A 16,071-nucleotide genomic window follows, 5' to 3' on the forward strand; every position below is an offset into this window, starting at 1 on the left:
TCCACTGCCTCCGTAGTGGGTATGCAAGTGAAGAGAGAGACTACATCAAAGGACACTATGGTTTCATCTGGATTCAGGGTAAGTTTCTGGACCTTGTCAGTGAAGTCGGTAGAGTTCTTGATGTGGTGTGGGGTGTTCCCCACGAGAGGAGCAAGGATGGTAGCAAGGTGTTTTGCAATGTTATAAGTGGCTGAGTTTATGCTACTGACTATGGGTCTGAGTGGGACAGCTTCCTTGTGGATTTTAGGAAGTTCGTAAATGCAGGGTATGGCATCCCCTGGGTAAAGGCGGTGATATGTAAGGCGGTCAATGATTTTGTCCTTTTTTTTTGTCCTTTTTCAGTAGTCCCATAACATTTAGGATTATTTGTCTGATTATTGAGGACCACCCGGGACTCGTTGTAAAAAGCATTGTACATCAGGCAAAGGTAGATGCTCATGTCTATGTGCTCAGGCCCGCAGGTCACAGATACATCTGAGTTCTCTAGGAGAGGAAAAATAAAAGATTTCAATAAAGTCGGTGGAAGATTGAGAATGTTTTTAAACTAGAGAACTCTCATTATGCTTGCTGCACAAAGCCAACAGTTACCTGATAAACAAACATTTAGCAGCTACAATGACATATACTTGTTTCTGGAGTTGACAGAAACCCAAAAAGACTGTTAAAACAAAATGAATGGTGGAGTAAGTCTCTACTTTTATTTGTATTTTATGCACAAGACTTGTATCTGCTGTTCTGGGGCATCAAAATATCTGCTGTTGCTGGTCTGTGAATATACGCCGTTTTAAATGACTCTCTCGGAAACATACTCAGTATCCTTCTTCCACACTTGAAATTGTGAATGAAGCGATTTGGGAGATAATAATAATAATAATAGTTAGGGATATAGAAAGATGTTTAGATCTATAAGGACGACAAAAAATATGCAACTTGATAAATGTCAACAAGTATTTATTATTTAACATCAACATATTAGCTCCCTCTGCTGTCTGTTTTGCAATAAGAGGCAGCAAAAAGAAGAAAAAAACAAACAATGTAGCATGAGCAGCTACTTTTTTCACCATTCTCAACTCAAAAATCATTTAAAAGTTCATTGTCATTGATTTCAAGGTGCCATCATTCCTTATCAATAAGACTCTTGACAACCTGGTTCAAATCATTTATTTGCCATATACAGTTATTTTAAATTATTCTGAGCCCTTATCTCCCCATTAACAAACTATATGATTTATACTGAAGTTGCATGCTTAGATAACCGCCGACCACCATGTAATATGTTTGTAAAATGGAAAAGCTACATAGAAATACGAAAAAGACCATGCACTGTTCCTTACTATTGTTCCCCATGACCTGTTTTATTATCTACTGTATAATGACCATGCATTATAGATGATGAAATACTGCACTAGCAGTTTGGGAGATCTGTAAAAGGACTCCACTCTGAGTCAGAAGATATTAGAACTTTCTCTTTGTGCGCCCGATGTACATCCCGCCGTGAACGGTCAGGGCAGTGCTGAAAATATGGCGAAACACATGATGACAGCCACCAGAGGTCCATTGTAGCTGCCCCCATTATTCACACCTTTGTGAACAGGAAAAGAGAAAAGCATTAAGGTATTAAAACATTGTATATCTAATGAGTCAGCATTGCTTATTACAGACAGAATAAGTAACCCGTTCAGAATAAATTTGTACACACTAACAGAGAAATGTCATACGTCAGAATTTTGATCTTCTCCTGTAAAAGTGAATCAAAAGTAATGGTCAGAAATGGATAGATTTCAAGCTTATTGTGCTGTTGAAAAAGAATTGCTTAGTTGCTTTTCTGAAAAAAGTCACACTAGAAAACTGAAAACACACTAGAAATCTCATAAACTGATGCTAGGTGCATTCAGGCTATGCAGGCAGCTTAGCATAAAGCCTGAAAACAGAGGAGAAATAACTTGGCTCAGACTCGACAGGGTAACCAAAATCTACCATCAAAGACTAAGTTTTGATAATTTTTTAAAAAATTGTGTCAGCGTTAAAATATTACTCTATTTATTGTAATTTAATGTAATCCTCTGTTTTTATCCACTAGCTGTATTGGCAGATTTGATCAGGTGAAAAATAATCTTTATTAAGCGGCATGAAAGGGTAATAACACAAGAATACATAGTTTATTGCAATTTATTCTAAACACATACCAGTTTTCTGGTTGCCCACAACTATGATGGGAGAGGTGATTGTAGCATTGGACGACACAGTCTCCACCTCTCTAATTTTCCTATTTTGGGAGGTGCCACAGTTCTATCGAAAATAAACAAAGACAAAAAAAAATCCATTTTATTTATCTTAGTAATACAAAAAAAAATGAATTCTTTCAAGATGTCTGGTAAAAACAAGTCACGTCCACTCACAGGCAGCAATGTGCTACATGTGGATGCCTCACAGAGTCTGGTGGCACAGTGCAGGTAGAAAGCGGAAACTGTCCGATTTTTGTGCTCCACAAATCTGAAGGCCTCAAAGTTGAAGTTCGCAGTATGTGACACTCCGTTTTGTTCCACCACAGTCTGTGCATCCCGTGTACACCTAGAGTGAAACAAAATACATGCACTTGAGAAGGTTTCAAGGGCTCGCTTGAAATGAGTTTCATACTATGTGAATGATTAGATGAATTGTGGTTACATTTGTATAACTCACCCCACAAACAGATCATAAGAGGTGCTTTGCGTGGGATATGGACTTGTTGTTGCAAAGCATCTGTCCAGCAGCACATTGAACCTTTGAGGACAGACAGAGATTTTTTTATGGGTCTTTTCTGTTAATGCAGCCAGTCTAATGTAAATAGTTAAAGCTTACTTCTTTGTTAGATTGGTGGCTTTCACTGAAACATAAATCTTCGTCTTCAAGTCAAGTCCTGTTTCTGGGATGGTTAAGAGCTGTTGGTACTGTTGATCCTGTTCCACAGAAAAGTAACTGAGTAACTGAGTTTGAAAAGTTTTTTGGTAATCTTCCAAAAGTTTTAAAGGGTCTTACTCTGTAGAGTTGTATACTCAGTGTGCTGATAAAGGTGCCATTATTGTCTTTTATGGCCAGAGTCACACCAGATCTGTAGTTGATAAAAAAAAGACAATCATATTATGCTTTTATTTATTTTTATTTATTTTCTTATGCTTTTAATATAACAGGTGCATTTGTGCACATATTTTTTGCATGTGGCATAACATACTCACACAGCCAAGTTTGTGTTGTTGAGCAGATATTGCATGGGGTATTTGCAGGAGAACTTATACAGGATCTGGGGCCTGTAGGTGATCGTGCCCGCAGCGGGGTCTATAGAAGTAACAGTGCCAGAGATGTTGACAAACTGGACATTTGAAAAGTCAGAAAACTGCCCAGTCCCAACTTGAGTGGTTATCTGTTGACAGAGAAGTAGTTTTTAGCTTGACAGCATACAATAAATTTATTTTAAAAATGTATTATAAATCTGCAGCAAAAAGCTATTGCATAGGTTACCTCAAAATTATTATTGCAGAAAGATAGAGAGGTTGTATTTATGGGAAAGCTGAATTTTAATCTTGGTGGGACGGCAATGAAGTCAGCTGTCCCATAACATCTAGGATTGGTGATCTGATTATTGATGACCATCAGGGACTCGTTGTAAAAAGCATTGTATATCGGGCAAAGGTAGATGCTCAAGTCCATATTCTCAGTGCCGCAGGTCACGGATATGTCAGAGTTCTCTAGGAGAGGAAAAATAAAAATATTTAGAACAAATTACTGGAAGTTTAAGAGTTTTTTAAACTGGAGAACATGCTGCAGAAAATGATGATACAAACCTGGAGCTCTGTTTGTAGGACTTAAAGCACAAGCATCTGGTATCTGAGCATCAGCCCTCAAAATTAGGCCAAGCTGGAATAGAAGAAGGAGCAGCTTCATTGTTCTCAGTGTGGACCTGTGAGAAAACACCAAAACAATGAGAATAAGGCATTCACCATTTTCTTTTAACAAAAAGTGTTTTTGGGAAGGAAAAAAAAACTCTTCAAAAATGGACAGATTTCTTTTCCGTGTCAAAAACAACGGGGTAACCTCCCTCCAGGGCAAAGCTTACAGAGGTATTAGTTTCTTAAGGCCATTGTACAACACACAGTAAGCAGCCACTTGAGAGGAAAAACAGAATAAATGCGCTATTTTCAGTCAAGTTCATTAACATCAAATTGATAGCACATTCATAGTTGAGATGATTAAAAAAGTAATTGTATTCTGCATAGACACATTCATCATGCTGTCTCAGTACAAAAATATCTCAAAATACTCACAATACACTTAATATTTCTCAGGTTTAACTTTTACATTTAATATTTTTCTCTGCTAATACATAAAAATATTTTTCCTGATGCAGACACTTTAATTTGAATAATTTTCATAAATATATTTTTCTTTTTTTTAATTGTGAGACTCACCGATAAGCCTTCATCTGGGGTCTTCTTCCTCTCAGCTTCCAGATTCCAGATCCTTTTTATACCCTTATCCCCACAGGGGCGGGTGATGGAAGACAATAGTGTAACCTGAACACTGAGCCTTGAACATGAACATCTTCTTTTTTCAAATCATTTTGGTTTCTTCTTTTAAAATACAATGTTGACATTTATGCCAAGGAATTATAGTATCACCTATGGTATCACCTTGTGTTCTTGTTATATTAATTTAGTTATTTTATTAATTTCATCTTTTTTTTTTTTATCTGAAGTGAAACATCATATTTAGTTTCATAGCCAAAAAGCAAACTGCACTATAGGATTTGGTAGGAGTGTCAACATGTTGTATAAAGACTCATTAAACTGTGCTGTTTGACATAATGTAAAATATATGATCTATTTTAAATTAATACATTTACGGATTTGAAAAACACTTAATTGCTGTCTTGGGTATGAGCTGAGTGCGTGTTGCCTAGGAAACATATACAAACAAATAACATTCTGTTTTCAAAGTTGTCTGATCAGTGATTTGATCACAAGTTCTTGGAGATCTAATGTGATAAAAACAGAAGTAACTGTCGTCAGAGTTTTGTAATGGGTCGTTTTTTGTTTTGGCCTCAGGCGCTAAACTGAAAATAGAACGTTCAGCACTGTTGTGTACAGTCTCTAACTTAAAGACACACCTATCTCAGAGGAAAACCAAGGTCTTTTGTGAAGCACCAAGACACGAAAGGGACTCCCCAAAGAACACCACCATAATACAACATGAAGGGACAACCTGAGAAAGATTACTTTACAGGGATCTAATGTCAAATGCCAGTTATAATCTCTTCTTTGTTGTGAAAAAAAAAGCATTTGTCTGCAAGCAACACCATCAGTGTTACTCAAGGCATTGCTAGGTGAAAACCTGGACCCCTTGGGAAACACTATTAACCTGGTTCAGGCCTGTGGCAGATTTGCAACAGGAAGTGTCCTCAAAAATAGGTTGTTCTAAAAGATTGCGATTGTCTGTAAGTTGTTTCTGTAAAACGGGCTCAGTTTCAGTAATAAAAGTATGATTGCTATGATACTTGATTATGAAACAAATCTTAATTTGTATCTGATTCTCTAAAAACTAAAAAAATATACAACAAAGGGACACACTGAAAATGAGCAAACAATATTTTCGGAAGCACAGCCAAGGGATCCCTGGCGATTAGTAACCTGAGGATACACGCTTTATGGGAAAAACAAACAAAGACATATATAGTGCATTTAGGTGTGACGCATAGATTCTACACCTAGCTTATCACAGATATATCAGTAGCAGTGCAAGTAGGCCAGTGTAACAACAACAACTTCCTTTCCAGGCATTTCTAACAAAAAATGTTACAAAGGTTTTTGTAACAAAATATTTCACAAAATTATGGCTTTCAAGGCCTTTTGAATTCAACTTACATTAAAAGAAACACTTCAATACTGAGGAGAAGATGCTATTTTTAAATTTATCTCATAAATAGGAGCTAAAAATGTTTATATTATAACAGTATATTAGGCTGAAACATGGACAATTATACAATTATACAAACACAAACAATTATGCAAGCTAACATCAGAACATGAAATAGACATTAAGTTGATGACAGGGCAAACTTTAGCAAAAGAGTGATTGAATAATAGGTGACTCTAAATTTCTGTAGCTAGCTAGTAGCTAACTAGTCATCAGCTTTACTTAGGAATTATGTGTGGACCTTAAATCCATATTTTGATACGCAAATGCACAGAATAATGCGATGAAAATATTTCTTTAATGCAAAGGCATAAAGGTTATAATTTTTTCATTCACTTAAAATTTAAACAAAAATAAATATGCAGATGATCAGACTTTAAGCGCAGTTTGGATGAAGATCCTTTAGGTGATCACTGATTGTATGTTAGATTAAATTCTGAACAGTATTTTAGGAGTAGTGAGTCTGGTCAGATCAGTAGGATCCATATATGACAGGGTGGTACATACATTTACTAGTATTACCTGGTCATTCAGAGCCTGGAATGTTCACTGATGGTCCGCTTGTTGGTCCACACTTTACCTTTCAGCTTAAACTATGTGTTAGCCGTTGGGAACTTGACAGATTTCTAAAAATCCAAGTCAAAGTTGATTTACTTTTATTTCATATTCTCTTCTCAAATGGGTCAGCCACAATCAGATGGTAAAACTGGGTTTACCGGTGTCACACAATTGCATTTTAAGGCAAATAATACCAATTTAAATGAGCTGGTCTTGATAAAGTTGATCCCAGTGATGAAGTTCACACAGGCTTTGGTTGTTAACAACCATCACATTTAAATTGTTGTAAAATGTGTTTACTTTATATAAGAATGCATTTACACTTCAACTTGGGCTGTAACACATTTCCATTTCCTCTAATACAAAACGTTACATGTGTCATGCTTTTCATGCTTCTTTTTGCTTTAATGGAACAAGCAAGGTATTTTTGTCCACTGGGTCCACACTAATTGTTATTTAACATTCAGATTTCTTGTAAAAAAAAATAAATTAATAAATTAAATGTAAGGCTTATAATTACTTAGAATGTCTTTTTAACACATGGATGTTGAATTAAGAATATGTCTGTGCAGATCACTAAAATATAATCATTTTTCTTTTTGTCAGTGTTATGTGTGAAGTTGTTAACCTTGTCCCAAAGAATTGTATACTGTCCCTAACTGTGCATACCTTGAATTATGTAATAGAAAATATAAGTAAAATATATATGTAACATTACCTTATTTTTGTATAGCTTCTATATCCCATGCTTGTGATACTGATGCAAGCATACGGATACACTTTGTTACAGGCATGAATTTTGTGTAGCTTGTTGCAGGCTGTGCCCTAAACAGTAAATGACATACATCCTGGAGGTTATATTGTATAAATATAGAAATAAAAAAAATAAAAAAATAAAAAAATTATGTGTCAGATTTGACATGATTTACATGATTTTCAAAATGCAAATAAATTGATTACTTCTATTTTTAATGACAGTTTCAAATAAGTATATTTTCTTTATAATTGTAACTTTATAGGGTAAAATTAATCTAAAAGCATTGAATCATTTAGTACCACACCTACTGACTGCAGTTACTCCCTGCTTTATTGCAAAGCCATGAATATATGCAACACCCGACCTGAGCAGTATCATAACATTTTTGTAACATAGGAGGTGTCCTTTTTTTGTTTAAAGGGTCATATCAGAGCACAGCACTACCTCATACTGTACTGGTAAACCAACCCCAGGATTTTTTTTACCATTATTTTTTATAAAGCTTGATTATCTGTGACCCACTTGTGCATTTTTAAGAACTACACCCTGATCTCAGTGTCTGTTCTCACATAAATTTTGGGTGTTGGTTCAGGTTATGTACTTTAGAGGAAGCCTCCAGCAATGTCCTTAATACTTATTTAGCAATGGCACATAGAGGCGTGGTTAAGCAAATGCTTTCTGGTTCAGTCTGTACTTCACAGACTGCAAAGAGTAACATTCTTTCACTTTCTGATATTTACTTACTAATCATACTTACTAATTGTACTTACTAATCGTACCACAGCATACTACAATGTTAAAAAACAAACAAAAATAAACTTCTTCCAGAAGAAAAACAAAATGTAATATTAGCATTTAGAGCACCTGGTCTTTATCATTAGTTAATTAATTAGATACAACCTCAGATTAACATTCAAAATGCCATATTATACTGTCATTATTATTTTTTTAACAGAAAATAAATCAAAATGCAGAAGCAGTGAGTGGAAAACTACAAGGACACTCTTTCTGCTTCCATTAAGAGAGTCGAATTAAGACAATAAGTAGCAGCTAGATGCCGCGAATCACATGTACTTGATTAATTGAGCATGTGCAAGTACGACCACCTCTATAAAAGCAGGTGTTTTGGCACTTCTTTGGACTAAAGCATTCAGTTGTGTGTTGACTCAATGTCAATGAGGAAAGACATCAGCAATGATCTTAGTTGATAACTGTTGCTTTCCATCAGTATAGGAAGAGTTATAAGGTAATTTTACAGTGAGAAACATTATTCATAAATGAAAAACTTTCAAAACAGTTGTCAATCTTCTCTAGAGTGGACGCTCCAAGGTCAGACCATGCAATGCTCAAGACACCTCAAGACACCTGAGAGCTACACCTCAGACTCTACAGACCTCAGTTAACATGTTGAATGTTAAAATTCATGACAGTACAAGTATGGCTGGTTTGGAATATGGCAACCTTTCTAGCCGTTCTGATTTAGGTTTGCAAAGACGAATGTGAGCAAATCTCAAGCTTTCAGGAAGAATGTTCTTTGGACACATGAGACCAAAGTGGAGATGACTCGTCATGGAGAAAACCCAACAAATCATATCAGCATAAACACCGCGTGGTAAATTTTAACACAGCGGTGAAAGGGTGAAGGGTTGGGCTTGTTTTGCAGTCACAGGAAATGAAAATTATTCTAGACTCAAAGGTGAGACCATGTGTCTGACAGCTAAAGCTTGAATGAAATTGAATCACAGACCAAATCTACAACAGAATGGCTGAAAAAGAAAACATCTTCACATTGCTATCAGCTGGGAATTTATCACAATTGTGGTCTTCCTCTCCTTTTTACCCACCACTGTGTCTGGTCAGTTGGAACACCAACAAATCAGAATGTAGTTTGGTTATTACTCTGGCTGATGGTGGTGCTATACACACTACTTATGCATTTTGGATTAGGGTTTGTTAAATAAATGAATGACATGATGTTATATGTCGTGTTTTGTTTTTACCTCATTTTCAGACATGTCACTGAACCAGAACCAGGCATGTTCAATTCAAAACCTCAGAAATTAATGAGAATGTGTGTGCTTGTTTTGTTTTGTTTGTTTGTTTGTTTTTTACCATGACTGTATATACTGTTAAGAGCTGGAATATAATGTAAAGTCACCATATGTTTTCTATGCAAACGTATAATTTGTAAACTCTAACCACCAGGTGAATATAGTTTTAAAATACTTAGTTTTATGATGATTTTTAATCAAATGATTAAATAGTACTAACTTGATGTCACCTACTTCAAAATTTGTGTGTAAAAATAAAAACCTCCCCCTTAACAAACTTAAAAACAGTTACCTTTAATGAGACACATCACCTCAGAACTTCTTCTAGTTTCTATGTTTTTTGCTGTGTTTTAAGGCCATCTGGTCTTGGGTCATAGGATTCACAGGGTATTTTCTGCTCAGCTCACAGACTCAGAATAAAAACATTTAAGCCAAAGGTGTCCTGTGTGCACTTTACTGACAGAATTTTCTCATTGTGGTTTATTAAGAAAATGCTTTTTGTGCCACGGGGGATTTAATAGTGTGAGTGTAAGTCAAGTGGAAAAACTGCCTGTGGAACTGAGTGACAGCTCTTTCGATGAATCCAACATTGCAGTAGGGTGACCAGATCTGAAGACCAGATATGAGTAGTATCAGGGGCGATTTTAGCCCAGTTTTGGAGGTGCTTCAGCACCCCCAAAATGAATCAAAGCACCCCCAAAGATGTCTTACTTTTTTTGAAAATATTTGCTGTTTGTGGGACACACTACTAAAAGTATAAAAAGCATACAGTACTTAATTGAGATGGAACATTTTAACAACAAAAGTATAGATAACCCCTTCCCCCTCCCAAAATGGTTTGTTCCAGCTCGGCTCTCTTCTACTCGCTCTAGCGCCGTTGCTGCCAGAGCGATGGTGGCTGAGACGCAGCAGAGCGGAGGTGGAGGTGCCTGGCTTAAAACAGGACATATTAGCGGCATTTAACTTTCAGTTACTCTTTATATAGTTAGGTAGGAGTCAGACAATGTTTCTTTTTAACTGAAAAACATTACACCACATAACCTGCTGTGTTGAAAATAGGGCTGCCACGATTAGTCGACTAGTCACGATTACGTCGACTATCAAAATCATCGACGACTGATTTAATAGTCGACGTGTCGTTTGAAGCTTTGTAAGATCACAGAAGACGCAGGAACAAGTAGTAGAATTTAAGAGTGTAATAACGGACTGAAACAGAAGATGGCAGCACTGCATGTACAAGGATGCCAGCTGCCGTTAAACCCCGAAGAAGGAGCTGTGTCCCAGAATTCATAGCGCAGCCCAGCTCAGTTTCCAACAATGGCGGCAGCTAGTTAGTTTTAATATTACTCTTATTATTCTTTCTGGGTCACAAAATAAACGTTTAGCATATTTTCAGGCGCGAATGTAACTGTGTAAACCTCAAATATCTGCTCAGTTTATCAAGACACCACATATTTTCAAAAGCGCTCCGACGTTTTCGGAGACGTCTGTTACCCACTAGCTTGATAGCTAGCCGGGGGCAAGGCTCACTAGAGCCGCTGAGAACACCGGACTCCCGGCAAATAGTTTTCAAACCCACTGCGGTCTTTTGCTACTCAGGTTAAACATATACAAGTCACTTAGATAACTTAAAAATGTTATTGTTTGGCTTTTTTTAGTATTTTATTTGTTCCTGAGTAAATTGGTTAGGCTGAGATTAAAGTTATAGTTTTTACACAGCTGAATAAACGTCAAGCAGACAACTGATTATCAGAAGTGTGAGATGCTCGAGAATATACTCCGGTGTCCCGTTATATTTTAGATAACAATGAGTTTATTAAACTTCACTGAAACAATCTGCAAATTTCATTCAAATTTAATAAACTATCATCTTGTCTTTATTTTTAGTTAGCACATACCTTAAACACTTAAAGCTGTAAGCTAATGATAGTTATATGAGAGCAGATGCATGCTGGTGCAATAAGCTGTACGCTGTACATCCAATGGATGCATGATCTGATTAGTCGACTAATTGCAAAAATAATCGGTGACTAGTCGACTATCAAAATAATTGTTTGTGGCAGCCCTAGTTGAAAACATGTTTTCCGACGATGTTTGCTCTGTAGTAAAATTAGCGATATTTACTGCCCTGTTGATCTCATTGAAATGTATACAGCCTATTTAAAATCTAAAACGTAACATTGTCCGTAGCCTGCTGTTGTTACCACTGTCCTGTTTGAAATGTAATGAGAGAAACTGGTTATTTTGCCATATGTGCATGTGCCGATATTGAACCCAAGGTACTAACTAGCTAACTGACTGGATGCCCATTAACCTTATAACTCCTGTTGTGTGTGTGTGTGTGTGTGTGTACAGATTGTCAGTCCAAAGAGGGAGAGAGGAAAGAGGGGAACATGAGGACAAAGTACAAGATCAGGAAGTACCAGGTAAGAAAACAGACAGGGAGTACTAACAGGCAAAACAGGAACTGTTAAACTGGCAAAGTAAAAAAAAGACAAACAGCTAATACAAACAACTCATACAATCTGGAAGTTGTGTTCTCCCTATATTAAAGCTGCTATACAGAATCTGCAAAACAAACTGGGTTGTCAGCCCTGGCACTGCATTACCATATTGGGCTTCAGTCAGAGGAAGTCATGGTTGCCAAAGACTTTATAAAGCTCAAGAGTGAGGCTGGTGCCATTCCAGATATGTTAACATTGTACAATCTTCTGGATAATCAGATCTTCCCCAAACTGAAAACTGTTATTCAGGTTGCCCTAACAAACCCAGTTAGCAGCTGTAGCTGTGAAAGGTCTTTTAGTGTCTTGAGTCAGCTCCATACCTGGCTGAGAAGGACCATGGGTCAAAGCAGACTCCAGCACCTGGATGTGATGTCAGTTGAGAAAGAGATGCGTGAGAGACTTGACCACCAAAATGTGATAGACGGATTTACCAACCTCAAGGTGAGGCGACATAGGTTAAAAGAGAAGAAAAAATCTGCAGAGCCATAGTAATATCTGCAGTAAAGATATTTTCATACATTGTATACATTGTACCATAGGCCAAGGTGTCTCAATTTTCTAATAATATTTTGTATATTTCAAGGACTCTTCTATTTTTGGAGTGTATTTTTTATGTATCTGTATTGTATTATACATACACTTTAGAAGTGAATCTCTGTCCAAAAAATGCACACAGTTTACTTTTTACTCACTATGGGCATCATTTATCATTTTTCCCCAGTAATTAAGGTTAGGATATGTATTTTTTTAAAATTCCAATCCCTTCTTCTTTGGCAGCATTTTAATAACCTTGATCAGATTTTATGGTTTTGTTACAGACTTTTCAAAAAAGTGTTTTGCTATTCTTTCAAAAATGTGGGGATTAAATTGTGTTAAAATGTACAAAACAGTGATGTCATGTTTCGTGACGAGGACCCAGGCACAGAGAGACTTGATGAATTTAAGAAACTTATGATTTAATAAAGAAATTTGCAGACTTGCACAGAGAGGGTAAAATTGTGATGACTGATAATGGAGATGAAGACAACAGACGATGAGGACAGGGAGGAACAGGGGTTTAAATGCACCAAGGAGACAGTCAGAGAGAACTCGGGACAACTGGAGGCATTTAGGGATGCAGGGACTGACAGAGACGGGGAAGAAGTCTCATTGTGATGAGTAAAGTTTACCCTGCCTGGATGGGCAGCTCTCTGTGTGCTCAGCACCCCCAAAGCTCTGATCCTAGAATCGCCCCTGAGTAGTATTATTGTAGTTTATTAGTGCTTTGTATTTTACTTTAATTCAACTTCCTAACTCCCTCTTAAATACATGCAATACTTTGAAGGGTTTGTTCTTTTGTTTTTGTTTTTAAGAGCTCATGCAAGACGTTAACTATTCTTAACTATTGCTAATTGCTCTTCTATTAGGTAATCAAGTTTCAGGTTTCTGTGACAATCTCATCCTTTAACGAGCCACATATTTTTGGCTTATATAACTGGCTTATATAAACTAGATACAGGACACTGTGTTGTTATGTGAGCAAAGTGGACACATGCCCAGGACCCTGGAGACAATAAGGCCCTCTGATAAGCTGTGCACTCCTCCTGTTCAGATAAGGACTCCAGCACTGAGACCAAACTTATTCTAGTTAAGTAAAACTAAACTAAAACAAGGAGAATGGTCCTCTTGAAATGTTCAAGATGACAGAAAAATAATTAAGGCCAACATTTTAAGGGGCACCTGTCACTTATAGACATTGAAACTGAACTATGTGGCAGCTGGACTTTAGGAACTATTATATTTTAATTATTAAACATTCTTGCTATGCACATGCACACTATTTACATAAAATAACACAACCACAGCCTAGACTCCTAAAACAAATGCTTTCAAAAGCTTGGAAAAAAAGACAGCCAAGGTTGATGTATTTCTGAGGTCACTTGGGAAATCATTCCAGAATCTTGGTGCAAGGTCAGCAAAGACGCCCCTTTTGAAATAAGCTTGGGCTGCAGGATGGTCTAGAATGATTGGGAAGCAGACTTTAATGATCTTGTGGCAGCAGGTGCAAAACCAATTAAAGCTTTAAATACAGTGCCAAAAAGACGCCAAATGATTTTTAAAATGTATTTGACTCCTTCAGGTTTATGTAATGTTCTGATTCTAAATGTATATATATAATAAACAATATGAGTTGCAAGCATAATCGTATTACTGTATTGTGTAATTGTACTCTTGTGTATAGGTTGCATTGTGTTGCATGTTCGGTGTCTGTGGTTATGAGAGGGGAAAGAAATTCAATTCAATTCAATTTTATTTATATAGCGCCAAATCACAACAAATGTCGCCTCAAGGCGCTTCATAGATACAGAGAAAAGCCCAACAATCATATGACCCCCTATGAGCAAGCACTTTGGCGACAGTGGGAAGGAAAAACTCCCTTTTAACAGGAAGAAACCTCCGGCAGAACCAGGCTCAGGGAGGGGCGGCCATCTGCTGCGACCGGTTGGGGTGAGAGAAGGAAGACAGGATAAAAGACATGCTGTGGAAGAGAGACAGAGATTAATAACAGATATGATTCAATACAGAGAGGTCTGTTAACACATAGTGAGTGAGAAAGGTGACTGGAAAGGAAAAACTCAATGCATCATGGGAATCCCCCGGCAGCCTACATCTATTGCAGCATAACTAAGGGAGGATTCAGGGTCACCTGGTCCAGCCCTAACTATATGCTTTAGCAAAAAGGAAAGTTTTAAGCCTAATCTTAAAAGTAGAGATAGTGTCTGTCTCCCGAATCCAAACTGGAAGCTGGTTCCACAGAAGAGGGGCCTGAAAACTGAAGGCTCTCCCTCCCATTCTACTTTTAAATACTCTAGGAACAACAAGTAGGCCTGCAGAGCGGGAGCGAAGTGCTCTAATAGGGTAATATGGTACTACAAGGTCATTAAGATAAGATGGGGCCTGATTATTTAAGACCTTGTATGTGAGGAGCAGGATTTTGAATTCAATTCTGGATTTAACAGGAAGCCAATGAAGGGAAGCCAAAACAGGAGAAATATGCTCTCTCTTTCTAGTCCCTGTCAGTACTCTTGCTGCAGCATTTTGGATTAACTGAAGGCTTTTCAGTGAGTTTTTTGGACATCCTGATAATAATGAATTGCAGTAGTCCAGCCTGGAAGTAATAAATGCATGAACTAGTTTTTCAGCATCACTCTGAGACAGGATATTTCTAATTTTAGAGATGTTGCGCAAATGGAAGAACGCAGTCTTACATATTTGTTTAATATGTTGAAATGTTGACCTTGTCATGTAGCATATATACACATTGTACTTTGGGGGAAAATTTGTCCCCCAAAGTTGACATTGAGTGATGATGAGCACGTATTGATGTTTCTAAACAGGAAAAGTAAGAAAAAGAGATTGATTCTGAGTTCATCAAATTCTTACAAGAATGCAGCAGCAGAGGAAATTCATCGTTTCATCCAGGAGTTGAAGCTGTATCACAGCAGATTTCATACATATATCAGTATGTCAGTGGGGTAGTTTGAACTCTTGGTGGCAGAGTGGGGACCACATCTGAGGAGGCAGAAATAACTTCAGAGGGCCTATTCATCTGGAGCAGTAGAGGTGGATGGATTGATCAAAATATTGATAGTACTGATACCAAAGCTGATATTGGTATCACATCGATACTAGCACGATAGGATTGATACTCTGTTTCTAGCCTCTAATTTCAGTATGTAGCTGACTGAATCATGGGGAAATGAAAAAATATACCTCAAAAATTTAGTATGAAAAATTTCAGAACCTTTTTGTATTGACTGTCATGTCTATATTTTAAGACAGAAGTTGACCCAAAGTTATTCAGAGGCAGGCACATTCACATTCCAAGTCTTCAAAAACCCAGTTTCAGAATATATGAAAAGCTGTGTTTGTTATGTTAAATAATTATTCTGAAATTATTATTGTTGTTATTTAGTGGTCATTAAAATGTCTATAGAATCTAAAAAAAACGGATGATGATTCATCTCATAAGTCATCACACATTGCTCTCTACATAAGCTACTTTTATAAGTTAGAAGTATACGTATTGGTATTGGCCAAGTATTCACTTAGTATCAGATCGCAGTAGCGCACCACTACAGAGCAGTGCCTAGCTGTGCGTCTGAGGTAAAATGGTAGTATTTCACAATTTGTGTATATAGTACTGGTGTGCTTTTTGAGCAACAAGTGCACTGGTTGCCTAATGTCTAATAAACTATGCTTCTTATGATGT

General features: G+C 37.0%; 1 protein-coding gene across 1 annotated transcript; it reads right to left on the reverse strand.

The window, feature by feature from the left end:
- Positions 1 to 934: 934 nt before the first annotated feature.
- On the reverse strand, positions 935 to 4,510 carry LOC102796988 (zona pellucida-like domain-containing protein 1). Its single transcript, XM_006801583.2, has 10 exons — positions 4,446 to 4,510; positions 3,822 to 3,937; positions 3,499 to 3,725; positions 3,216 to 3,400; positions 3,019 to 3,091; positions 2,842 to 2,939; positions 2,683 to 2,763; positions 2,400 to 2,571; positions 2,187 to 2,289; positions 935 to 1,582 (listed from the first exon to the last, which is right to left on the reverse strand). The coding sequence occupies exons 1-10, from the start codon at positions 4,457 to 4,459 to the stop codon at positions 1,503 to 1,505; spliced, it is 1,149 nt and encodes a 382-aa protein (XP_006801646.1). The 5' UTR covers positions 4,460 to 4,510; the 3' UTR covers positions 935 to 1,502.
- Positions 4,511 to 16,071: the final 11,561 nt, after the last annotated feature.

This window comes from Neolamprologus brichardi, chromosome 14 (genome assembly GCF_056152115.1).
Source record: "Neolamprologus brichardi isolate AB-2024 chromosome 14, ASM5615211v1, whole genome shotgun sequence".
Taxonomy (NCBI): Eukaryota; Metazoa; Chordata; class Actinopteri; order Cichliformes; family Cichlidae; genus Neolamprologus; species Neolamprologus brichardi.